Raw genomic sequence first — 27,104 nt, forward strand, 5'->3', positions numbered from 1 at the left:
CCTGTCCATATGGGACACAAGTAACAAGCCAGGGGTGGATTTTTGGGTCTATATCATGTTGTAGAAAGATATAGTGTTTGTAACCACAAACAACGTAAAAATATTTAAACACTATATATAGGATGCCTGAAGGAAGACGCTCACTCACACCTGCTATAATGCAACCTGTTTAATGTTCGAATAGTAACATAAAATTTAAAAAGTACGGATCTAGTGCTTTCATCCACTACAGTGTGGACTTCATCAGAATCAATTATTCAATCATCTCACAGTTAATTTATATGTTTTTGGCGCCAAACTGATGTATCAAATTTAAAAAAAACATACTACATTTTTATTACAACCTAGATACTAAATATAACTAATGTGTTGTAATACCTTTGATGCATATTTAAAACATCCTTAAATTGTTGAAAAATATTATAGTAACCATTCAACTAAAATTCCATGACTGTTGGTTTTACAATGTGAAATCTGGGTCTAAAAATCAAAGTTTATATATCAAGTCCAATACTTCTCACAATTCTTAAACAATCAATTCACTGCTAAGAATCAGTATGTTAGAACTAAAATGTTATTAAAATCTAATGAATATAATTAAAATGAATTTACATTAATTCCTTCCTATCTAACATCTATATCATTTGATTAATTCTAAAAACATAATATAAAGTACTCTATGCCCAAATTATGTCCTATGGGGTACATGTATATGCATGTGCTGTGTAATGAATTTAGCAGACCACATATATATCGTAGGAAAAAACTAAAATTAGCTCAAATACATATGCCATAATACATCTAATTCAGATACATGAACATTAAAAAATACATCTACATAAGTATTAATTTTAATGTACCTACATGTGGGAATAGCCATACATTTAGATTTGCCATCTTGGAACAAGTAAAAATAAACAGCAGAGAAGGGAATAGTAAAGCCCTCTTGGCAGAGAAAGAAGTGAGATGGCAAATATTAACGGATGCATCAACTATACCGGGTTTGAATGACTATATCACTATTAAACCCATTTTGCAGAGGTTAAAATAAACTGAAAGATATAATAATTTTATAATATAAATTGATATATAAACGTAATTGATTATTTATTATTATTATGACAGTTTGTATTTTTTGTAAGGTGCTGACGTATATATTTTGGATATATTAAATAGCATAAACATTCTTAAAAATTAAGACCTATGTAGATGTATTTTTTTAATGTTCATGTATCAGAATTAGATGTATTATGGCATATGTATTTGAGCTAATTTGAGGTTTTTCCTATGATATATATGTGGTACACTAAATTCATTACACAGCACATGCATATACATGTACCTCATAGGACATCATTTGGGCATAGAGTATCTTATATTATGTTTTTAGAATTAATCAAATGATATAGATGTTAGGAAGGAATTAATGTAAATGAATTTTAATTATATTCATTAGATTTTAAGAACATTTTAGTTATAACATATTGATTCTTAGTAGTGAATTGATTGTTTAAGAATTGTGAGAAGTATTGGACTTGATAAATAAACTTTGATTTTTAGACCCAGATTTCACATTATAAAACCAACAGTCACGGAATGTTAGTTGAATGGTTACTATAATGGTTACTATAATATTTTTTCAACAATTTAAGGATGTTTTAAATATCCATCAAAGGTATTATATATTTAGTATCTAGGTTGTAATAAAAATGTAGTATTTTTTTTTTAATTTGATACATCAGTTTAGCGCCAAAAAATGTATAAATTAACTGTGGGATGATTGAATAATTGATTCTAATGAAGTCCACATTGTAGTGGATGAAAGCGCTAGATCCGTACTTTTTAAATTTTATGTTACTATTCGAACATTAAACAGGTTGTATTATAGCAGGTGTGAGTGAGTGTCTTCCTTCAGGCATCCTATATATAGTGTTTAAATAATTTTACATTGTCTATATCATGTTGTCGAACTCTTAAAAGTTCGAATGTCATATGGTTGACACCATATGATCGAACTTTTTAAAGTTCGAACACTTGAATGGAGATCTCCGTACAGTGCAGACTGGGAAGATTTCTCTTTTGTGCACTGTACTGCGATCTCAGAGTTGATATATTTAAAGAGCAAGGGGTGTGGGGGGTGCAGCCCCCCTGCTTAAACCATTCAGGTAGGTTTTTTCCTTTAGTTTATTTTTTTTTATTACATTTTCGAACTTTTAAAAGTTCAATCATATGGTGTCGACTATATGACGTTCGAACTTTTAAAAGTTCGATTATGCAATATAGATGCAAATTTTTGATTTCCAATCCATTGGTCAAAACTGCTTTTGAAAAGGTTTATGGAAGAGCTCTGTTTTACATGAATGGAGTTTCTGTTCCAGAGAAGAGGTAATCTCCGAGACACATACGTGTCCCTCCAACATGTTTTATGTCACAGGTTTAGATCCTTGGATCAGGTAACTTTAGTGCTGTTTGTTCTGCAAATGTGTAGCATATCCAAAGTTGGAGTAGAGAATGCCTTGTAGGTTGGGCATTAATCACCCCTTAGTACTCTGTAGGAGACCAAGTACAGGGATAGAGCTTTCTAGCGGTCCACATAGGGCATGTTATTTACACCCTGTATTCTTTTAGTGAGGAACCTCTGTGACTGCTCCAGCTGCTGCAAATGCCTGGTCGGTACATGCTGAAGGGTGCATTGTATTTAATCATTGGTCTAATGAGGGCTGAGTGTAGTGTGACTTAGATCTGGATACCATGCATTTACTTATAAGTTGTGCCACATAGGAGTTTTTTACTACTATAGACACATGGTGATCAAAGTTCAGGTTACCGTCGATCTGTGTTCCCAAGTCCCTTACCACTGGGTCACGTCTTAGGGTAGTGCTATCAAGGTTGTAATTTGCAGGGGTGGTCATCTTCCCAAAGGGTTTAAGTATGCATTTTTGCATTGAGTTTTAGTATGGTTCTGACACTAGTTATTTGTCTGTGTCAAACCCTCCTGGAGGATATCTACATCTTTGGGGGATTCAGTGATTGCACCCAGTTTGCAGTCATCATCAAATTTGGTCATCCAAAGGCCCTCTACATTTGCCTTGACTTCAGTGAAGAATATTCCAAACAGGAGAGATTCCCAATACTGATCCCTGTGGGGCAGCACTAGTACCAGGCCTGTTGGTGGAGGTGGATTTCTCAGACCCTAACCTCATGTGCTCCTGTTAAGAAGCCCATCATGATGGCAGTATACAGGGCTTTAATACTTAAAGCATGACTTTTATGGTGGAAGTTTACTTGGAAATAAACATGTTTAAACTTTAAAAGCCATAAAAAGCAATCTGCTAGCAGTGCTGCTTTTAACTCATTACATCTGATTGACGCCTCTAGGTGCTTCTGCAGTTAACGCTTACTGACACCTGTAGGCGTCAAATATTGCTTGTTCATATTTGCATCAATAATTCCAAAACTATGCTATGTACAAGGTTTTAAAATCTTTCATCTTAAAACTTACAATGGCAAACTCAACTGCATTAATATTTGACCTCTGTCTTGTGCAGGTAAATAGATATTAGCTGTTGTTTTTATGATATTAACTTATATAGTTATTATTTTCACATTTTTCTAAATATCTCAACAACCAAGTAACACAGGCAGAACTCCTTAGCCTCATGTGAAAGCTCTTAGCTAGATGAATAAAATGCTGCTGATAGTATGTGTGTAACTTGAGTGGTTGCTGAGATAGTGTAGGTTGTTTTCAAAATATTACAAATTTGATAAGATTAGATGCTGCTATATGTCCAAAGGTTCCCTCATCAAGAGACTGAACAAATTAAAAAACATACATGAGTGAAACCACCACGAAAAAATACTGCTGTATAAAAGTCCAACTGATTTATTAAATAAAAAGAACAGATGAGCGCTTTCGCGTACCAACCAGTACGCTTCTTCAGATCTTAACATCTAAATTTATAAAACCACTTTTATACAAAGGCTCATACTCAAAAATGATCAATTAACCAATCAATTTAACAATTAAACAATTAAACAATTAAATAATCAGTGCAGTACAATAAAGTGTACCAGCTTCCTGATAGCTCTGTGAGCTCTACGAGTAGAAAGCACAAAAAGAATGAGACATACCTAAAAATCCTATTCCTCCAAACAACTGTACATTCCACAGAATGGTGGAATCAAATAAAAATGGGGAAATGACAATACTTTAAAATCACCTGACACCCATCACACTACATTATGCTTATTAATAGGGCAAATACTAATATTTTAATTATAAATAAATATATTTATATAAAGTGTAAAAACCTTCATTTATTACTACGTGCTTCAAGTATGGGCTTAATATTTATGAACTGATTAAGACCAGATGATAAATGTGCTCTCAGTTTAAAAATCCACTGTAGCTCCAGAGTCTCCAAATAATTCATATTACTACCCCCTCTTCTCCTAGGAGTTACTAATTGTAACACTCTAAATCTAAAATCATGTCCCTCGTTTAACATAAGATGTCTGGCTAAAGCATTCTGTTGGTTAGACTTTTTGATTTCATAAGAATGATTATACATCCTATCCTTAAGCCTTCTCTTTGTTAAACCAACATAGAACGCTTCACATCGTACGCATGTAGCTAAGTATATGAGGTTAGTGCTGTTGCAAGAAGCAGAAAATCTAGGTTCAAAAACATAATCAATATCCGGATGCATGAATACTTGTGTGTCAGTAATCAAACCACACATATTGCACTTCTTGCAAGGATATGTGCCCATTCTCATTTTATCTGAGTATTGTTTTACTGAACTCTGTTCATGTTCAATACAAAGTAGCCGCTTCAGGTTTTTACTGTTTCTATAAGTAAAACGGGGTGTTATACCTACAATATCTGCAATATGTGGATCTATTGTTAAAACATGCCAATTTTTTCTTATAATCCTTGTTATTTCTTTATTATCGTTAGTGAATCTAGTAATAAAAGTTAATCTCTTATCATTTATCTCCTTGGTAGCTGATGTAAGACTCTTAAAGCCAATGTATCCTTTTCTACCTATATTAGTGTTATTATCGTTATTATTGTTATTTTTGTTTTTATTTAATATCAAATTCCTAACATCTTTCACCATGCCTCTATCATAGCCTCTCTCAATGAAGAAAATATTTGAAAATATTACAAATGTAATACTTACTGTGTTTGTTGTTGTTGTGTGTTTTGGCTTTTCCCGGTTAGGGGTCGCCACAGCGGAACTCTGGTCCGCTAATGATTGGTAGTTGATTTTTACGTCCCGAGTTACCAGCCCTGACACACAACCTTCAACGAACATATGCCCATTCACGCTTGTCTCCACGCAGAAGACGCTCTAGCTGAGAATCGAACTGGGCAGCGTCTTACTGTGAGGCAACAACACTACCGCAGCACTACTGTGATTTTATAAAATTCAGTTTAAGTCCTTGAACCTAAAGAATACTACACCACTGTAAAAATAGTTTGTGCTGAATAGTTTGACATTTTACACTTCTTTCATAACCTCTTGTGGTTCCAGAGATATGAACAATTGTTTGAAATTTTGAGGACATATTTGATTCTGTCAAAAGACTTAGGCTCCGCCCACTGGAAGTTACAGTGCAAACTTCCTGAGCTCCATTGGAGTGAATGAGTTAAGGATTGGTTTTCTACTGTGGTTCCTGGATGAGCTACCTTTGTGTGTAGTCTACATTTAGTCCATGTAGGATTTTGCCATGGAGACCAGTTTCTTTCCATATCCTAAAGCTTACTTATAGGTAAACTGGCAAGCCTCTAAATTCTGCTCAGTTGTATATGCAGATATACATGTATACATCTATACAGACAAGTATATGCATATATACATATGTATCTACACACATGTGTGCGTGTGTGTGTGTGTGTGTGTGTGTGTGTGTGTGTGTGTGTGTGTGTGTGTGTGTGTGTGTGTGTGTCTGCACCTTGCAATGAAGCAGCATCTCACCAGGGTCTCTGACTTATGCCAGCTAATTGCTAGAATGCAATGCAACTCCCCACAGCCCAAAATAAGATATGGCAAGTACTGGAGAAAAAATAAGCCATCTCTCATGCAGTTTTTAAAAAACATATCATGAGACTTAGCTTGATAGTTCCTAAGGCCATCCAATATCTGATGGAACTAGAGTTTTTGGAATGTCTCAAGCTGAATGATTTTGTATTTTCAGCTCCATATCTTGAAACAGCTAAACCTAATAATGTAATTTGCTCTATGATGCTGTACGTAATCATGTGCTTCTGCCTGCATTCATTTCTTTCTAAACAATGTTATAGGCACTTACAGTGATTTATCATGTTTCTATTTACATACAAGCACTGGATGAACCACAACATATTCCCCTTCGCTTCCTTGCATTTTGTGCCATTTTTTAGTAAAAAAGCTTCATAAAATTCTTATTAAACCGTGGGCCAAATTAATTTATATTTTCCTACTTTTATGTTACCTTGAGATAGTGTGCACTCTGTCCACATACTTTAGATGGGCACTTTTGACATGTGCATTGTTGTATCCATTAACATGTTTTTCCACACCTGTCACCACTCAGATTAAAGTTCCTTGTTTTTCTCTGTGAAATCAGCATATGGAAAATACATACATTAATGTTAAGAATAGCCAACAAAAATTCCCTGGTGAGAGAAAATACTAGCTAGCAATTTGCGCACAATGTGGAACAAAGGTAAAGAAAACTATTTATATTTAGTGTGTGTTCCAATTCATTTGTGCATAAAACTCAACTTAAACAAAGAAATATCTTAAAGGATACAAGAAACATCAGCTTATTATATTAAGCTGTCTGCTTTCCTTCATAAAATCAAACAGCACTTCATCAGAATGTTCTGATGAAGTTCTGCTAGAGTTTATGAATGAAAACGCACATCTGTATGTTACACTGATGTAGCTTACAGCCTTCAAGACATTTTTTTTGTTTTTGTCTACAGTTAGATACTGAATATTTTAACTTGCATTTTTACATCATAAATTTGTAATAACTGTTACAATATAAGAGGGGGTTTCTCCAAAGGTCTCCTAGAAAAATATATTTACCCACTAAGGCTAACCCAGTTAACATGCAAGTAGATTCATAGGTTCATAGATTAGTACTAGGCTGACTGCCCTTGCGAGCCATTTTAAGCCTAGCAAATTATCCCCTGTGAGATTCAAACCTTGCACCTTGTGTTTGTAAGGCAAACACCTAAACCATTAGGTCACCCTCCCAATTACAAAATGAAAGCACAATTCTTACAAATTGTTGTACATTGCAGGTCTTAGCTAAAATGGCACCACATACCCCTTCTCATAGACAAAGATGCGCAAGAAATTATACAGTCTTTTCTTGACTTTTTTTTTTTTTTTTACTTTTCTCGGGGGAATCTCCTTGCCTGTTGTCCTGATCTACATGTGGTCATCAAAAAGTTCACCTTTGACTTATTTGTTCCCACTAGTGGTAAGTGCGGAGTGGTAGTGCCCTTGAAGAAGGCACATGGCAGAGTTCTTACTTTTTTTTTGTTTGTTTTTTGGCAATATCCTAACTAGTACCTCTTCCTTGCAAGGCTCCCAAATCACACTGATATCAGTGCAGGAAACATAGATGTGCCTTGTTGCTGAACATGTTAACTATGTAGACACTGATTCCATATACCTCAGAGCAGATGTATATGCAGTTTAGCCATTTCAGTATAAACGAAACCTCACGTCTCCTAATGAATCAAATAATGATATATGTTTTTTCTTTACCTTCTTTCATACCCCATACACCATCGCTGTGCCAAGCAGCCTTGTTTCCAAACTTTGACCATTCGAGTAAAAGCTTGCACACAGGGTTGCCTGTGGCTCACCATAGCTAGTTCATGTTGTGGGCAAACATTTGACCTGCAAAACAGAAAAAAAAAACATGCCCAAAGATTAAATGATGAAAACTTTGAAATGATACAGGTGGACAATTCATATAAACATTCAGTGTCATTTTACAGGCATGGTTACTGTGCTCACAGAGGCTCATGCAAATTATTTGATAAGTCCACTGCCTTCCACAGACTAAACTATTCCAATCCCAGGTATCTTTCTACAATCTAGAGTGGCATCATCTTTCTCCTCTGGCTGCTGATCCCTTTGTGATTATTAAAGCTTTCTTTTTTTTTGAAAATAGTTTTATTGATTTTAAATAAAACACATTTATAAACAATCACAAAGGATTTAACAGAAAATTGCCTTTCAGAAATATTAACATAAAAACTCAAGTAACTATGCATAACAACTAACAGAATAAAATTACTAAAACTATTTACAAATACATCCATTAGTATTTACAGTAGTGATGGAATTTTGACCATTTCATATAAGTATCACATGAAGAAAATTAAATTTAAAATTATACATTATAATTATTGATTTCTTTTCAACAAATTCTTTAAGTTAACCCACAAATGACAGGCATACGTCTTTCTAGGTGCTCTAGATGTTATAGTTGTAAGTTGTAGGTGACGAACTTCAATTAATATATTCTTGAATTCATTGAAAGAAGGAAGGGATTCAGAAACACAATTTTTTGTTATACTCTTTTTGTCCACAGCAAGTATTGCCCAGAGTAAGGGGTATTTAACCTTTTTAGCACACCGTGATATTGGTGTATTGAAAAGCACTAGAGACTTGGTAAGGGTAAAACTGTCTGTAAATAGTGCTTGTAGTAGATCATTAATACTTCTCCAAAATATGTTTATAGCAGGGCAGTCATAGAACATATGAGCCCAGTCAATGTTTATGTCTGATTTACATTTATTACACAAGTTCTGCTTTCCATTCATTTTGTTCATTAGTTGAGGAGTATAAAAGGATCTACACATGAATCTCCAAGTATATAATTTCCATTTAAGTGATAGAGTTGTTTATCCTGCTGATTTTAATATGTTTATTTTATCTTGATTGCATGGAAGTGCATTATTGGATGTATAGAAGTAATTCCAAAAGTTGTCTGGACAACAATATGTTTCCTCTCTTATAAGTCTGTATATAAAGGATAAACAAATGTGTACGGCCAAGCAAACTTGTAAATTACAGCCAGGAACCAAGACCGGATCATGAACTCATTTATTAAAACCACAAAAAAAACGAACTCTTCAATATATATAAATAACCATAAAAAGACTTAGCGCTTTCACCCGTTATACATCGTGGGTTTCTTCAGAGTAATTTTATGAATGCAGCAGCTGCTTTATAAATAGTGATTTACCCTTCAATTAATTAATCAAATTCCATGGAAACATATTACATTAATTAATTTCATTTTTGTATCTAAAACATAATATAGGACAGATCAGACTAACCAATAAAAATAATGTTGTTATTACTAATAAATATCAATAATAAAACACTATTAAAAAACTTTAAAATTCATATAAATAAATATATAAAATTTAGTAATTCATAAAATATTATTATACTAATACAATTTATAAAATATATTTAACTCATTTAAATACAGTGTGATTTTAATTTTAAATAGGAAGATGTAGAAATGTATTCATTAATCCCAGGCCAGTTACATGCATCTAATCTTAACTGCCATATACATTCTTTCAACTCTAATAGGGCATTTACATCACCTTCTTTACTACTGCCCTGTGGTATCCTATCTATCACAAAAAACAAAAATATTTTAAAATTCTTACAATTTTTACTGTGCATATAAAGTGCATTAGTACTTTTTTTGTTTTTAATGTCCCTGTCATGTTCTGCAATCCTATCTTTCAGTTTTCTTATAGTCTTGCCTATATAAAAGGCTGGACATGATAAGCAAGTTGCTAAATAAACAACTAATTTTGTATTGCAGTTAACATGACCAGGGCATTTGATAGTACGATTATGGTGCTTAATACTAACATATGGTCCATCATTTATGAACCTACATCCCCGGCAAAAACCACATTTCCTCATCTGTGAATATTTATAAATAGTTTCACTTTCAAAATGTTCTTTTAAGTTCATTCCTCTAGTGTATACAATGTGTGGGGAACTACCTATATATTGTATTAAATCTGTTTGCTTACTAAATACTGTTCTCCATATTTCATGTACACCATCAACTATTGTGTTAATATTATAAGTATATGGCAACTGTAACAGACTCATGTTTGTAAAATTATCTTTTTTTCTTTCATTGTTTTCATTAGAAAATCCATATTTAATAATTGGCCTAAACGTAGACTTTCTTTTGGAATATATTTCATTTTTAATCTGATTCAGTAATTCAAATGGATATCCCCTATCACTCAACAAATGTATTAAAAACTCTATTTGTAAAACAAATTCCTCATCTTCACTTATAATCCTTGACAGCCTTACCATCTGTCCTTTAACCAGGTTACGTTTTTGGAAATATGGATGGCAGCTGTCAAAGTGAAGATAGGAATTTGAAAAAGTTTTTTTCCTAAATATAGTTGATTCTATACCGTCACCTTTTTTGTATAGTTTTATATCCAAAAATTCACATTCATTTTCATTAAAACTGTTAGTGAATCTTAAAAAAGACGTAGGATTCCAAAATAAACTATAAAATCATTCAATTCTTCCTTTGTTCCTTTCCAAAATATAAGTATGTCATCTAGAAATCTCAAGTATATACTAACCTTAGGCCAAAACCTACTCTTAAAGACATACCTACTTTCCCACATGGCCAGTGCAAGGTTTGCATAAACTGGAGCACACCTTGCGCCCCCATAGCTACACCTGCACTTTGTTGGTAATATTCACCACAAAATTGGAAGAAATTATTTTCTAATACCATCTCCATTAGTTCTACTATTAATCTACACTTAACAGTATGAAATTTACCGAAAGCTTTCAGACTTGATTCAAAATATTCCAGTCCTTCTTCTAGAGGTATCACTGAAAATAAATTTATAATATCTAGTGTAACCATATTTGTATTTATAAGCTGTTGTTTGTCTATATCTTTTAGTGTATTCAAACAATGCCATGAATCTTTTAATATATATTTAATGCCTTTAATTACCTCACCACATTGCACATCAATATAATGTGCCATAGCTTCTGTTTTTGATTGTTTTGCTGAGACTATTGGTCTAAAGGGAGGGTTTGAAATACTTTTGTGTACCTTCGGTATTCCAAATATAGAAGGTGTAATGGGAAATTCCATAGTTAAATAATCATACTCTTGTTTAATTAATACACCTTCAATAAATAAGTCATGTAACAGCCAATCAATTTTTGTATATGCTTTTACCATGTCATATTTAGAAACCCTAGTATATGTCATCTCGTCATTTAACATTTCTGTCATCTTGTGTTGGTAATCTATTGTGTTCATAATCACCACCCCACCCCCTTTATCTGGTTTCATAATTCTTTGCGTTTTTGAAGTACTTAGTTGCCTTAAACAAAACCTCTCAGCTTCAGTTAGGTTGTCCCTAATATTTTTCATATTCTTATAAGTTTTCCTTGTATGTATTTCACAAAAATTCTCAAATAGATGAATAATGGGATGGTTCAGTGGAATAAATGTACTTGATCTCTTTAAGTTCAAGTTCTTTTCTATTATATTTGAACTAGTGTCCATAGGTCTCTTAAAAAACATCTTTAGGTTTAACTGCCGAGTATACATTCTAATATTTAAAAGCACCTTCCCTATATCTAAATTAAATGTTGGAATAAATGTAAAACCTTTCCTAAATAATGATAAAAAATTAGAATCAAAAGTTTTATCACTATAATTGTAAACAGAAAATCCTCCATCAGTAATAATTTCATAATGCAATCCATCATGCTCCTCTGTAGTCTTACATTCATCTATTAATACATTGTTAGTGTCATTGTTCCATTGTAGGTTTCGTTCTACTAAAACATTAGGTGTTTGTTCAAGTAATAAAAATGATTCAGAATTTGAGGTAGGAAATCCTGTTGTTTCATTTAAAGTGCATTGTGCTGTGTTTATCAATATACTATTTATCTGTATCTGCCCCTGTTGTTGCCCCTGTTGTTGTATGTGTAGTATTAAGTTTGACCCCTGTTCCGATCCCTCAACCGTTCTGATCTCCGGGGGCCTGGTGCGTCTAAAAAAGCATCATCAGCCTCATTCAATGTGTCACGGTACCTTTCGGTATCTGTTTCCCTGTTCCCTGCACTATCAAAATGTGTTGTGTGCCTATTCTGATCATCAGTATTATTGTTTGCAAAAAACCTTTTGTAATCCCTAAAATGTGCATATGCTTTTTTGTTGTTATAATCCATTGTATCCCTCTGTAACTTTTTATTTTTATAGCCAACTGATTACAACAACGACAATGTTGGCAATTTGGTTAAGCGCTTTCATCTGATGACAACAGACTTCCTCAGAACCAATTTATTTCACGTAATAAGCTCTATTTATACCAGAATTTGGCGCCAAAAAACATGTAATTACTAATTAATGAATATACTGAATAAATGTCATATACATTATAAAAGCTATATAAGCTATATATATATATATATATATATATATATATAATGTCATGAATACAAATATTAATATCTCCAAATACATGAGTATAAAAAAGTAATAAATATATACAATATAATATATAATACAACCTTTAATATAGGTGTCACCATCGATCAGCGGACTAAGCATATTTATACTAACGTTTCCCACTTGATCAAAGACTCTTGGGATTTTTTAAGCAAGCTTACACCTGAAATTTGGGGGGAGGACATCACTTTCATCACCATTGATGTTAAAGACCTGTTTTCATGTATTCCCAATACCATCGGTTTAGAATATTTTTGTAATAGCATGCGGAAATTTTCAGGATTAAGTTGGGATAAGGTCAATCTCATTGTAGATATGATGGGACTTATTTTAGATCACAATTATATCCAATACCAAGGAGAATTCTTCAGGCAAACCAGAGGGGTTGCTATGGGTGCCTCGTGTGCACCCATATTTGCCAATCTGGTTATGCTTGAGTGGGAACATACTTTTGTATTTCCCAGTGAATTTTACAAACATATATCTCTCTATTCAAGGTTTTTGGATGATTTGTTCATTATATGGAATGGACCTAGTGACATTATACCACAATTTATTATGTATATCAATAGTACAACTGAATTTTTGCAATTTACATATCAAATTGGTAACGAAGGAATCCCATATTTGGACACCTATATTAGTAAAGGAGTAGGTGGATTTTCTTCAAAACTATACAGGAAACCCACGTTCTCGAATGATTATATTCAATTTGGTAGCAGCCATTCCCTGCACATATTTAAAAATGTTGTGAAGGGGCAGTGTATTCGAGCAGCCCGGATGTCATCCACAAGGGAAGTAATGGTGAATGAACTAAACCATATTTATAAGATGTTTTTAGATCGTGAATATCCAAAAAGGCTAGATGATGTGGTTGAATATGTCAAAAATCAATGGGGTATAAAATATCCCCTACTTTTAGGGAAAGTAAGATCCAATAATAAAGAAGTAGGAAGATTCGAGAATAGGAAGGTATGTGTAATCATGTTTAATGCGTATACTAACTTGGTAAAAGAGATTTTACGCAAACATTGGGAATTATTCACCAGTACTGAGGAGATTGGTCCGATTGTAGGTAATAATCCGGTGTGTGTATTGAAAACTTCAAAAAATATAAAGAAAATACTAGAAAGTGGAGTACATAAAAATAATATCAGTAATAATAAAAGGGGTACTGGCAAATGCGGTACATGTCGACAGTGTAAATATATAAATGAGAATAAGATCATTTACTTACACAATAGTATCAAAAGCAAGTGTAGATGCCAAGTAGGGAATTGCAATACACAGAGGGTGGTGTATCTTGCTACATGTACATGTTGTTCAGTATATTATGTAGGTAAGACCGAAAGAAGGTTAAAAACACGTATCTATGAACATACATATAAAATTGAGAAGGGCGATACAAAAAACGCCCTTAGCAAACATGTGATAGATAAGGGGAAAGAGCACACGTTCAAGTTTGCTATTATAGATAAAGTAGAGATGTCATCGGAAATTGGTAACTGGAAAGCATACCTTATTTACTGGAAAGTAAGTGGCAGATCATTTTTGACGCCACAACATATCCAGGTATTAATAAATATATCAGTTTAAAACCATTTTTAATAATGAATTAAGATTTGTTAGACTTTTAGAATTTTGTATTTAGTTATTAGCTTTCATAATGTACATTTATATTTTATATTTTATAAATATTGTATAAATAAATATATATATATATATATATATATATATATTAATTGCATCCCATCATGCCTTTGACATCTATTGTTCAATGATGGGTTTAGATATATATGTTTTTTATATATATTTATTATACTTGTCATATATTATATATATATATTTTTTACATTTTTCATGTTTAAATTAATTCTATGCAGTAGATATTTAGGATTCATATTCATATATACAATAGGTATGTATGAATTTTTTTACTACACAGGTGTCCTATTACATTTCACTTTTGATGTACATATTGTATATATTTATTAGACTCCTTTATACTCATATATTTGCAGATATTAATATTTGTATCAGTTGAATTTATGACGTTTTATATATATATATATATATATATATATATATATATATATATATATATATATATATATAGTTTTTATAATATATATGACATTTATTCAGCATATTCATTCATTAATAAGTAATTATATGGTTTTTGGCGCCAAATTCTGGTATAAATAGAGTTAACTATGTGAAATAAATTGGTTCTGAGGAAGTCTGTTGTCATCAGATGAAAGCGCTTAACCAGGTTGCCTACATTGTCGTTGTTGTGACTAGTTGGAGAAAATAAACATTTTTATTACTATATTCCAGTGTTCTTACATCTGTTAGAGCTACGTGGATTGGTGCCTGTTACTTGGATAAACTTTGATGTGTTTGTTGTTGTTGCTGTTGTTGTGTCTTTCGGCTTTTCCCGGTTAGGGGTCACCACAGCGGAACTCCGGTCCACTAATGATTGGCAGTTGATTTTTACGTGTTGAGTTGCCAGCCCTAATGCACAACCTTCAACAAAGGTACGCCCATTCACGCATGTCTCCATGCAGAAGACGCTCTAGCTGAGAGTCAAACTGCTCAGCATCTTACTGTGAGGCAACAACGCTACCAACATCCTCTTAAATCATTCAGCTTCTCTGCCCATTCTGTGTTGAAATAGTCTGGACACATTCTCTACATAGAAAGTCCCACAGATATAAACTGGCTATGTAAAATATTCCAAGACTAAAGCATATGATCAGCTGATGATTGTTATGAATTCCTAATGCATTAGATTGTGAAAAATTGTCTTACATATAAAAACGTTCAATTATCTCACATTACACAGCCCTTTGGTATTGGCTCTTATATACCTTTTTTCAGATTTTTTATTTGGCAAGATGAAAAAGATTGTGGTAATTTTATTTTACCTCCCCTAAAGGTGAAATGATATTGTTTCCTTAGTATTTATAAATCTATCTTCCATTAAGGTGGATCAAAGTTTGGAGACAACATCACACATTTTATGACTATTAATCTCATAAGTTGGAAAAAAATTGGAAAAAAAATGTCCATTCTCTGGTAACTTATTTTGGAGTGTGCATTTAATTATGTCTTCCCTTTTCAGTTAGGATACCAGATGACTTTAAAAAAAATTACCTCTTTTATTCCTTATGGTTAAAGCAATGGAACGTCAAATTTAGCTACATCAGAATATATACGTTCATAAGTTAAAAATAGGCTACCTGCTCTTGTTTTGCCATTTTAAACACAGCCAAATTTACCAACCCATTTGGTGTGTTGATTAACTGTACTCTTTCATGGACTATATTTTTATTACACCTAGTAATAATGGCGGGGTTGATATCATAGATGTTCTGAAGGGCCCCAGGCATGGTGTTTATTATCTGACTCTGTCTATTAAGGTTTGTTCTAGCGTAAATTGCAAATTTCTTATACAGATATTCATGCTACACTTGAATATGGACAGGGGTAAGCTTTATTTCACATGGATAGGGAGTCTGTTCCAGAGCAGTAGTACCCTCTGGGAGATATACCTGTCCCTCCAAACCATTTTGTTGATGTTGCAGAGGCGGTTTACATCCCTGGAATGAGTATTTATCATGCCGTTAGATTTTTGACGAGTATCAGTTCAACTGATATTTCTCATATTTTGGATTGTTCCTCATAAAATGTGAAGTTTTCTGGTAAATCATTGGTGATTGAACACTTTAGTTTCAGACTTCATATATTTCAGAAAATCCATGCTAAAGCAAAACCTGTTATTCTAACTTTCTAAGTTTGTAAGAGCACTATTTAAAATCTATCCTTAATTTTGGGCCTTTTCCTCCTAACTATTTTTGGCTTTGTCTGCATTTCTTCTGCTAAACCGTTTAGGGTATCATGCTTTCAAGTTAATATACCCCCATAACTTCCCAACTTTTACTTCCTCTACCTGTAAACTCAACCTAACAAAAGTAATCACTCAGATGTAAACTTTATAACCTAGCAACCACAGCATTCTTACTACCCAAAAACAGTTGGAACACTTGAAGTATTTTCCCCTCTGCACTTTCTGTTCCAGGTATATAGTCTAAATACAAAAAATAAAATAAAGAAAGATATATCGTGCATACTATCTTTCAAACATTCAAATATTTTGGTAGTTACTGCTGTGCAGTATGACATACTGTGTTTTATGATTTTATGTTTCTTGACTTCATATCCTCTGGCTAAGTATGAAAGTTCAAAAAGGGATCAATTAACAAATAAAGCAAAAAGTGAATGAATGACACTCAATCACTATGTGTTTACACACAGAAACACAGAAAATGTGCTTGCTTGCTCTCCTTCCAAAGTAAAGCAAATTAAAATAATGCACAACAGCTGTTAGTGTCTATACAGTGTACTGTTAAGCTGACATATTGTGCTTAGTGGTACATCTCTTAACTAACTAGCATTCAGTTTGCCACCCATAGTGCCCCCGGACAATGAAAGTATTACTTCACTGCATTCAGATACAGACAGAATATGCTGACATTCCACTGAATGTTTAGCAATGTTGCCAATGAGATTAAGTCGTCTCCTTGTGGCATAAAAATGCCACTGTTCTAACACTTTGTGGCCCATCATAATAACATCCAAAGTTCAAAGGATGCCCACTCGATCATGTCATAAAAATGCATGATGTGATGACAAAAACACAGAAAGGTAACTTGATTCATGTGAAGGACTTAATGCACATAGACCAGTTTTTATTCATTTATTTTATACCATAAAACAATTTTTGTCTAACACAAAATGGTAACATTTTAAAGAAGTCCCTTGGAGATGGAGTAAACACAAGGGGAGATCCTTTGTTTGTGCATGCTATTTAACACCACACTATGGAATGCTGTATTACATAGCTGCTGTCATTTACAAGGTTTTCACCAACACAGCTGCAGAAACCAGCAAAGTTACAAGATTCAGCCACTGACTATGTTTCCTTAACCTAAGTGTCACCTCTATCTATAAATTCCAGTGAAAGGTGTGCACATGTGTGTGTGTGTGTGTGTGTGTGTCTATTAAAGCATACAGAGGAGTCACACTAGGTACTAATGCCACATTTTACAAGTTAAGAGTGTATTTCTTAAAGATAACTAAATTTTATTTTCACAGTTGCTATTCTGGCTACTACCAGAAATGCACTTATAAATTTAAATATTAACAGACAGCACAGCATTTCCCAGCTTTACAGAGAGGGGAGAGGAAAAAAATTCTGCTAGAAATACTAATTATAAAAGCAGAAAACATGTATTTGAATTTATATAAATTTAATACTCCCTTGCCAGTGGAGGATTACATATTTCTCAGCAGGTTTGCTTTCACGTTTTTGGATCAGCTCACATTTGCAAAAGATAAAAGGGAATTTTACGTACAGATGCACATGCTTTAACATTCAGATACAGCTGCACATTATTTTTTATGTTTGATGTAAGATTTGTAGTGCTTACTTTTACTTTTTTCACAAGAACATCAGCACTTTTAGTACAAGCTACATACCAACTTTTAAAAATGTGTGTGATGCCACATTATTTTTCTGTATAAATCACTGTGATACCATTAAATTAAGATTATAATTTCACATACACAGAAGTTCCCCAAGCAGAAACAATACATAACCAACATAATGTCTGACTGCTATACTAAAATATTTGGTGAACTGATACCTGAGACTGTACGAAAGCTATCGATTTAAAAATAAATGGAAAGCAGATTAACATAAAACTTATTTTATACAGCAACTAATTCACTGGGGATCTTTAAATATACCCAGGTTTCCTTTCACAGGAGTCAAACTTTATTCACATGCCTAAAACTAATCATAGTACAATAAAATAAAATAAGACACAACATAAACTAATGTATAAACAATAGTTACAAATTCAAAGGATTATTACAAGAATGTTAAAATATTATAAGTGGGTCACAAAGGTTAAGGCTTTAAGCAAGGCTGAAGCAGTCCACTTTGGGGCACTCTTATTGTTACACAGGAAATAAATCCTATGGGTGAAGTGCTTAATATGAATGGCTGTGATTCACAGAAACAGAGTCTGAGCCAATAGGTAACCAGGTTCACTTGCAGCACTGATCTGCTTGTCCAGAAGCTACCCATTCACAGTACGTTCAAAATTAGCAAGTGCAGTCCAGATCAGCATTTCAGGGGATATACCAGGCCATTAGATCTCTCTCTAATTTGTAGGATACATCAATGCCACACCCTAACACTTATGTCTGCCATCTTGGCAGGTGATAGTTTCCCTACATTATCCCCTGGAACAATGTGTTCACTGTGCTGGAAGAGAATACCAGAGCTTTAGAGGCAAAAGAAAATGGTGTTGTGTGACTTAGATGTGCAGCTGAAGGATGGCATGGTAATTTAAAAAGAGAAATGCAACAAATCAAAATAAAATTAGGCCATAACCACCTTAGATACTGGTTCATAAATATAAAAAGAGTCTTAAGAACACAATAAGTAGAATCACCATTTTATAAGTTGTGTGCAGATAATACTGTGAGGGTTTTTTGTTACTTTTTTTTGTTTGTTTTTACTTACAATACTTGTTTTTCAGCACAAACTCTAAAAAAAGTCAAAAGTGTAATGACATTTCTTTCAAGTAAGTATGAGAAGGAGCTGTGGAAGGTACTGGTTGGTATTTTACTTACAATACCAATACATTTGTTAACATAGCCACAACACCATAACAGGAGGTGAGCAATTCATATTTATACTCATGGTCAGAGGCAAAGCCTTGCATGTGAATGATGAAACTACAGTTACCCACCATGAATAAATAATAATCACACCCTAACCACAATTACTGCTGATATGTTATAGCCATGGTCCCCAACTGCTAGGTCACAGGGACATGGCAGGCAATGCCTCGCAAGTTTTAAAAAATTATTCACGGGTGAATACTAGGCTGAATGCCCTGAAGGGTAATTTTTTAAAGTCTAGCTAATAACCCAAGATCAGAATCAAACCTTGTACTTTGTGTCTGTGAGGTGAAGACCTTAACCATTTTACCAATCCCACCCACTAAAGAATATCATCCTTAAATGTAGCTTTTTAGTTGATGTTAAAACTACTTATAACCGAACTGTGAACATGTTTTCATTCTGCTGCAAGTACTTGCATTTCCCATTCTTCAGGGATAAAACTGCTAGAATGACAGAGGGTGGAAGTGAGCGATATATTACTATACCTGGACAGCAGTTAGTGATGTGCAGTCTGAATGTGGCATGTTACAATTGGCTCCTTAGGGGGTCAGTAGTAAGTAAAGCTGTTTTTTTCACTATTTCTTCACAGTGAATTACAGCATCTCTGTTTTTTAAATTACTACGGACACATTTTGTTCAGCTTGTTTTGTATGCATTGTACAGCTGTATTATGAATCCTAGAATGTTTGTTGTACAATTGTGCATTTTCTGGTGTTCAGTGATTATTTCTTGTTATGCATCATTCATTGCAACATGGCAGTTAAGCACTTTACTATGAAAGCATGCTTAAAGTAAGAAGAGGGAGTTAACCTTTTTAACCAATAATGACAGGTTACAGTCTTAATAATACTGAAATCATTTTGTACAGTTCAACTGCAAGGTTAAATTGTGCAATTAATTTAAGTGTTAATATAGGCTAAACTATAAAGAATAAAAATAGAAGATGCAGCAAAAATGAGGGCAGGAAACATTACACTAAAAAGTAGAAATCAACGACTGTGAATATCATTTGGTTTACATAAAATTATATCTTGGATACTTTAATGGCTTCAGTGACCTGCGTGTTAAGCTTAGTACAACACCCAATCAGCTTCCTCATTTACTCACTTTAAATTTAGTAACAAATCGAGAACTGTTTTACAGATTTGATAACTATATTAAGATGCTGAAGCTAATGGAATTATTGACAAACTTTTAGGATTTCAAGTTTTATAGGTAGGTACTAGGCCATCGGCCCAAGGGCCTATGTAAACCTAGCCAGCAAGGTTCCATAGCTTACGCCACCCAAGAAAGTTATTTTCCTGTGCCACTGTCCAGCAGAGACACAGAAGTGATCCCCGGGGTGTATTTCCTATTTCCCATCCACTCATCAAGATTTTTCTTGAAGAGTGCTAATGAAGAACTTTGCTTGACATAGATGGGTAGCTTGTTCCAGAGTATAGGAAGTCTCTGGGACAGGAATCTATCCCTCCAGCTTGTCCTGTTTATTGTGGTGACAAGGTTTAGGTCCCTAGTGTGTGTAGCTCGGCGGGACAGGGATTTCTTTAGGTGTAGCATGTCCAACAGCTCTGGGTTTGACATAGCTTTATGTGTTCGGCAGAGATCCCCTCGGAGTAGGCGATATGCTACAGAGTAAAGCCGGAGTTTTGAGGTGGTCAGTGTAGGGCATTTGTTTGAGGCCAGTAATCCTCTTTGTGAGGTACTTCTGTGGCCTTTCCAGCTGCTGCAGATGTCTTGTGAGGTACATTCCAAAAGGGGCGTTGTAGTCTATAATGCGTCTAATGAGTAACAAGTAGAGGGGAACAATGACCTCTTTTTCCCTGGATGAGAACCCTTTTATGATGAGGTGTGCCATGTAGAAGGACTTCCTGACTACTGTGGTGATGTGACTATCAAAGGAGAGACTACTGTCCACCTGGGTCCCAAGGTCTCTTATCACCCATTCGGTGTTAAATAGATTGCTGCCTATGTGGTAGTTCATGGGTACAGAGTTTTTACCAAAGTGGATGACACTGCAATTTTTGGCATTGAGCTTGAGGCCATGGCTCTGACACCAGGAATCTGTTTCAGTGAGGCCCTTCTGTAGGATGTCCACATCATTTCGGGACTTGACTATGGCTCCTAGTCTGCAGTCATCTGCAAACTTCATTAGCCAGAGGCCTTCTGTGTTAGCCTGTACTTCAGAGAAGTAGATACCAAACAGGAGAGGTCCCAGGACAGAACCCTGTGGTACTCCAGTTGTCACTGCTTTGAGGTCAGATTTGGAGTCTGCAACTTTTACAGTGTGGGTTCTGTCAGTGAGCCAGTTGGCAACCCATCTTGTGACGTAGGGATTTATACCAGGGCTTTCCTCTCAAGTAGGGCTCAGTGCTGGTTAGGGGGCCTGGCCACAACATTAATTTTAAACATAGAAAAAGTTTTTTTAGGAACAAGAGACACAGGGGGGGACGAAAACACAGAAGTCAGAACTATAGAGGAGCTTTTTCAATCCATTATCAAATAAATTCTGATTGTTCCAATGTGCACAATATATCTAGTCATGTTTTAACATCCACTCAGGAAACTTTGTTAAATAAAGGTCTGGGTTTTATCCCGGGTTTCTTTGTAGATGAGAGCACTTTTGTTTCAGACATACTGGCCTTTTGTAGAAAAATTAATCTTAAACTATTTTTTGACCAATAGGAACAAATTCAAAGATCTACTGAATTCAGATTTCTCAAATCTAATTTCAGTCCACTCATGGATAAACATGTTGCCATATTTCAACACGCTGTCATCAAGGACTTACATCACTGATTTGGATCTTGGCATACCCTTAGACATAATTTGAATAGAATCGAGCAACAGGCCCTTATGGATCTTAGGGGAAATACTGATATCACCATTCTTCCTGCAGACAAAGGTGGGGCAATAGTAGTCATGGATTCCAGTTATTACTGTGCAGAGGGAATTAGACAGGTTTCTAACACTCAGCATTATTTGAACATGCCTACTGACCCCACCCCTAATTTCAAAATGGAAATTGATGCTTTTTTACAATTAGCAGTAGAAGAAGGTATCATCAGTGATAAAACCAGATTTCAGTTGACAGTCAATGATCCTGTCAAACAATATTTATTACCCAAGATCCATAAGTCTTACACTACACCATCAGGCAGACCTATAGTTTCAGGCATGGGCTCACTCACTGAGCCCCTGTCTGTCTTTTTGACGCAATACCTGAAACCTTTACTACCTCAAGTAGCATTATTTTGCACTTATTAAAAATATAAACATGCAAAATGAAAACCTATGGGCATCAGTTTGCAATACTAGAGAAATGCCTGTTGGAGCACTATTATGTCAGGGCTAGATTAAAGACACTACTGAGTTTTTACAGATTGTTTCGGAATGCCAATTGGAATCGCACTGGTTGATGTGCACTTTAGATGTTAATCATTATACACCTGCATCCACATTGGGCAGGTTTGACAGCATTGGAATATTGGCTTAACAGAACTAACATCTACGATCCGGGCTTCAACACCTTGCTTATATGTATGGCAGAGCATGTTCTTAACAAGAATATTTTTTACTTTCAAAATCAATGCTATTGGCAGATTCAAGGCACTGCCATGGGAGCATCATTTGCACCAATATATGCTGATCTATTCATGGGGTATGTTGAAGAACATATTATTTACAATGAACTACACAATCTGTATTTGCCTGAGGTAGATATATGGAGACGTTACCTAGATGACTGTTGGCTTGTGTGGAGAGGGGGTAGTGAGTATCTCGTGGAATTTATTGAATACCTCAATGGCAACAAGTGGGGGGTTGAGTTTACTGTAAACCACAGCCTGCAAGAGATTGATTTCTTGGATGTCCATCTACAAAGGGAACTGGATAATACTTTGCGTACCATGGTTCACAGGAAATATCCCCAATACAATACCTTATTATATGCCTCCAGTCTTCATCCCAAGCACATTATTAAAAATATTCCCAAATCACAGTTCATGAGAATTAAGAGAATATGCTCATCACAGCAGGGCCTTACTCATTGCCAGAATGACCTCTCCTATAGATTTCTGCAGAGGGGTTACAACAAACATAATGTCAACTTAGCTTTACAATGGACCAAAAATGTATCCAGGGATAACCTTTTGACATACAAACAAAAAGATGGTAGTTCAAACCAGGATAAACTCAGGCTGGTTACCACCTTCGGTAGAAATACGGGTCAACTGATGAATGTTATTGACAAGCACTGGAACATACTTAAAACCAATACACGTTTGGATGACTGGTTAGGGGATAGATGTCTTTTTTTCTAGCATAAAGGAAAAACTCTTGGGTCTCATTTCTCACATTATAAGAAAATCACACACCAGGATACTGCATTACAACAAACTACATTATCTGGGGAAAAACTGGTTGGATGTTACCCCTGTGGTCATTGTTCTTTTTGTAAATATGTTTTTTAAGACCAAAAACTTCACTAGTAAAAATACGGGACAACTGTACAATATCAAATGTTTTGCCAATTGTGGTACAGATTGGGTTGTATATCTGGCCACATGCTCATGTCAAGCTTTTTATATAGGACAAACCTCCAGACAATTCAGAATCCATATGTCCGAACATCTAGGGGACATTAGGAATGCCATACCCACTAATGCCCTATATAGACATTGTTTGATCCATAAAACAGCCAAATTTTCCTTCACGGTTAGTGATAAAATTTCAGGAACCAGATCTTTTATAACTGGATGGCAAAATTTATTAAACAACAAAGAAAAGAGATGGATTGTTAAATTAGGTGGTCTTTTTCCACTGGGTTTAAATGATAAATTATAATATTTATTTTCTCTTAGTGGACAACACATTTTCATAATCATGACCCATATTCAGTGCATGTTTGCTTTTTAATATATGATTACTTGAATTTCAAATATTCTTTCATTTTTTATTCACATTTTTTCCCACAGGAAGTGATGTCAAAACTGCTCTGCTGGATTCTTTATAAATTACAGTATTTGAATTTCCATTATTGTTCATCCACTGATGAAAGCATTTTGCTGAAACCGGTCTGGTTCTCATTAAACTTTTTGCTCTTGCCTTCCGGGTGCTGGTCTTTTCTTGTTCAGTATCAAGATTGTTTGGTCCGTGCATGTACCGTACTTGCTAGCCTGGTCTTTCAAAAAGTTTTTCCTACCTGCTGCTTTTAGTATTAAAAAAAGTGATATCATTGAGTGTCATATCGGTTTCCTGCCTGCTGCTTTAAATATTAAAAAGCACCACATCTATTTTCTGTATCCATCCAATGAGACAGAAAAGAATGCAAGATACGAGTTTTCCACAGCTTGCAAACTCTCAAAGGGAACCTTTTCTGCAGTTACTTTCTCAACTGTAATTAATGATGGATTCCAGTTTTGCAGCAGCATTAGTAATAGATTCTCTTGTGAGGAATTTAATCAATTTAATGAAACTTTTTGCAGCAGCATTGGTGATAGATTCAGTTGTGAGGTATTTAATGATGATTTTTTGTGTGTGTCTGTGTGGGTGCGTGTGTGTGTGAAATGACCCCAATAGCAAGGCTGTCTATTTAAGTGATTTACATGGGTCTATATCATATGAGTGAATCGCACAAATTGCAACTGCTCATTAATATCGAACGTACCAGACCACGAACTTCCTATTTTGGGGGGCTGTGCCCCTCACACCCCCCGCTAAATATATATTCCAACTCCGAGATCGCACTACAGTGAGTAAAGGGCAAATATCCCATTCTTCACTGTACCCCGATCTCAGAAAAAGCACTTTGAGGTCCAGTATGTTCGATATTATGAGCGTTCGCAATTTGTGAGATTCGCTCATATGATATAGACCCGATTTACACAGACTCAAACCCTGCACCTTAACTATGGCACAGAGTCAGTTTATCCTCCACACTTACTGCTACCATTCATTTAGCTTAGGTCTTTCTTTATGCTTTTTTTTTTCTTTTTTTTTTTTTTTTTGTAAATCATTGAACATTGCAGTCTGTTGTCAATGCCAGTGTTTCATATTTACATAATTCATAGGTTCATAGGTTCATACTAGGCTATCTGCACTAGGGCATTTATAAGCCTAGCCAGAATGTGTTTGGCTTTCGCCACCCATTTTAAATTTATTTTACTATGCCCTTTTTCGAGGTTAGTATACTGTGCCTCTGTCTAACAGTGACACAGAAGTGATACCCGGGGTAAACCTACGATCTCTCATCCACTCATCAAGATTCCTCTTGAAGAGAGTCAATGAGGGACTCTGCCTAACCTGGACTGGGATTTTATTCCAGAGTGAAGGGAGCCTCTGGGTTATGAATCTGTCCCTCCAGCATGTCCTATTTATTTCAGTGCTAAGGTTCAAGTCTCTCGAGTGCGTAGCTCGATGGGATTTGGATTTTCTGAGGTGCAGCATGTCCATTAATTCCGGGTTGGACATGGCTTTATACATCAGGCACAGATCGCCTCTGAACAGGCAGTATGCCACTGAGTAGAGCTGGAGTTTCTTTAACCGGGCAGCATATGGCATCTGTTTGAGCCCTTTGATCCTCTTGGTGAGGTACTTTTGGGGTCTTTCCAGTTGCTGCAGGTGTCTGGTAAGGTACATCCCAAAAGGGGCATTGTACTCAATTATGGGCCTGATGAGGGATGAGTAAAGAGGCACGATGACCTCCCCTGATCTACATGTGAATTCCTTCATTATTAGGTGGGCTATATAAAATGTTTTTCTAACCACTTTGGCCACGTGATTGTCAAATGAGAGATTGCTATCAACTTGGGTCCCCAGGTCCCTAATTACTTCTTCTGTACTTAATGGATTACCACCTATGTGGTAATTTGTGGGCACTTTGTTTTTGCCAAAGGGGATGACTATACACTTTTTGGCATTTAGCTTGAGGCCATGGCTCTGGCACCAGTTGTCTGTTTCTATGAGGCCCTTTTGGAGGATGTTTGTGTCAGCTGGAGAGTCGATTATGGAGCCCAGTTTGCAGTCATCTGCGAACTTGGTCAGCCACAGTCCTTCAGTGTTGGCCTGTACCTCCGAGAAATATATACCGAACAAGAGAGGTCCCAGGACTGAGCTTTGTGGGACACCACTTGTAACTGGTTTGGAGTCTGACATGGCTCCAGCAATTCTAACCATGTGGGTTCTGTCCTTGAGCCAGTTTGTAATCCAACTAGTGACATAGGGGTTTATATTTAAGCTGGTGAGCTTATCTATAATGCCTGAGTGGGGTATTGAATCAAAGGCTTTTGCGAGGTCCAGGTAGGCTGTGTGGACCACCTTCCCCTCGTCAATGGCCTTGGTGACTGTTTCAAAGAAATCAACCAGGTTTAAGAGGCAGGATCTGCCCTTAAAGCCGAACTGGGTAGGATCCAGTGTCTGTAGGTCCCCAATATCTTTATTTATGAGGTCCATGATGATCCTTTCCATAGCTTTGCAGACCAAGCTAGTCAGGCTTATGGGGCGATAGTTTCCAGGATCCGTTGAGGCACCACCTTTATGGAGAGGGACCACTGTTGCTGTACGCCACTCTTTGGGCACATATCCTGTAGTAAGGCTGAGATTGAACAGTAGTTATATGTTTGGGTTTAGCTCTTCTTGGAGTTCATGTAGGATGCAGCCCGGGACACCGTCTGGTCCCATTGATGCTATGGTTTTTGCTTTGGAGAGGGCGGCTCTTACCTGAGCATCTGAGATGTCAGGGGGGCAGCACTCTGCTGGGATAGATATTTGCCCTTTTGGTGGGGAGG

At 35.3% G+C, this 27,104-nt stretch overlaps 1 protein-coding gene across 1 annotated transcript in view; it reads right to left on the reverse strand.

Moving 5' to 3' along the window:
* Positions 1–27,104, reverse strand: part of LOC122801193 (multiple epidermal growth factor-like domains protein 6) — a 341,895-nt gene that overhangs the window by 51,380 nt on the left and 263,411 nt on the right. The window contains exon 2 of the mRNA XM_044070752.1: positions 7,773–7,907. Coding sequence (XP_043926687.1) covers positions 7,773–7,907 — 135 coding nt within the window. The remainder of the gene's footprint in view (positions 1–7,772; positions 7,908–27,104) is intronic.

This window comes from Protopterus annectens, chromosome 4.part1 (genome assembly GCF_019279795.1).
Source record: "Protopterus annectens isolate FY-2018-M chromosome 4.part1, PAN1.0, whole genome shotgun sequence".
Lineage (NCBI taxonomy): Eukaryota > Metazoa > Chordata > Ceratodontiformes > Protopteridae > Protopterus > Protopterus annectens.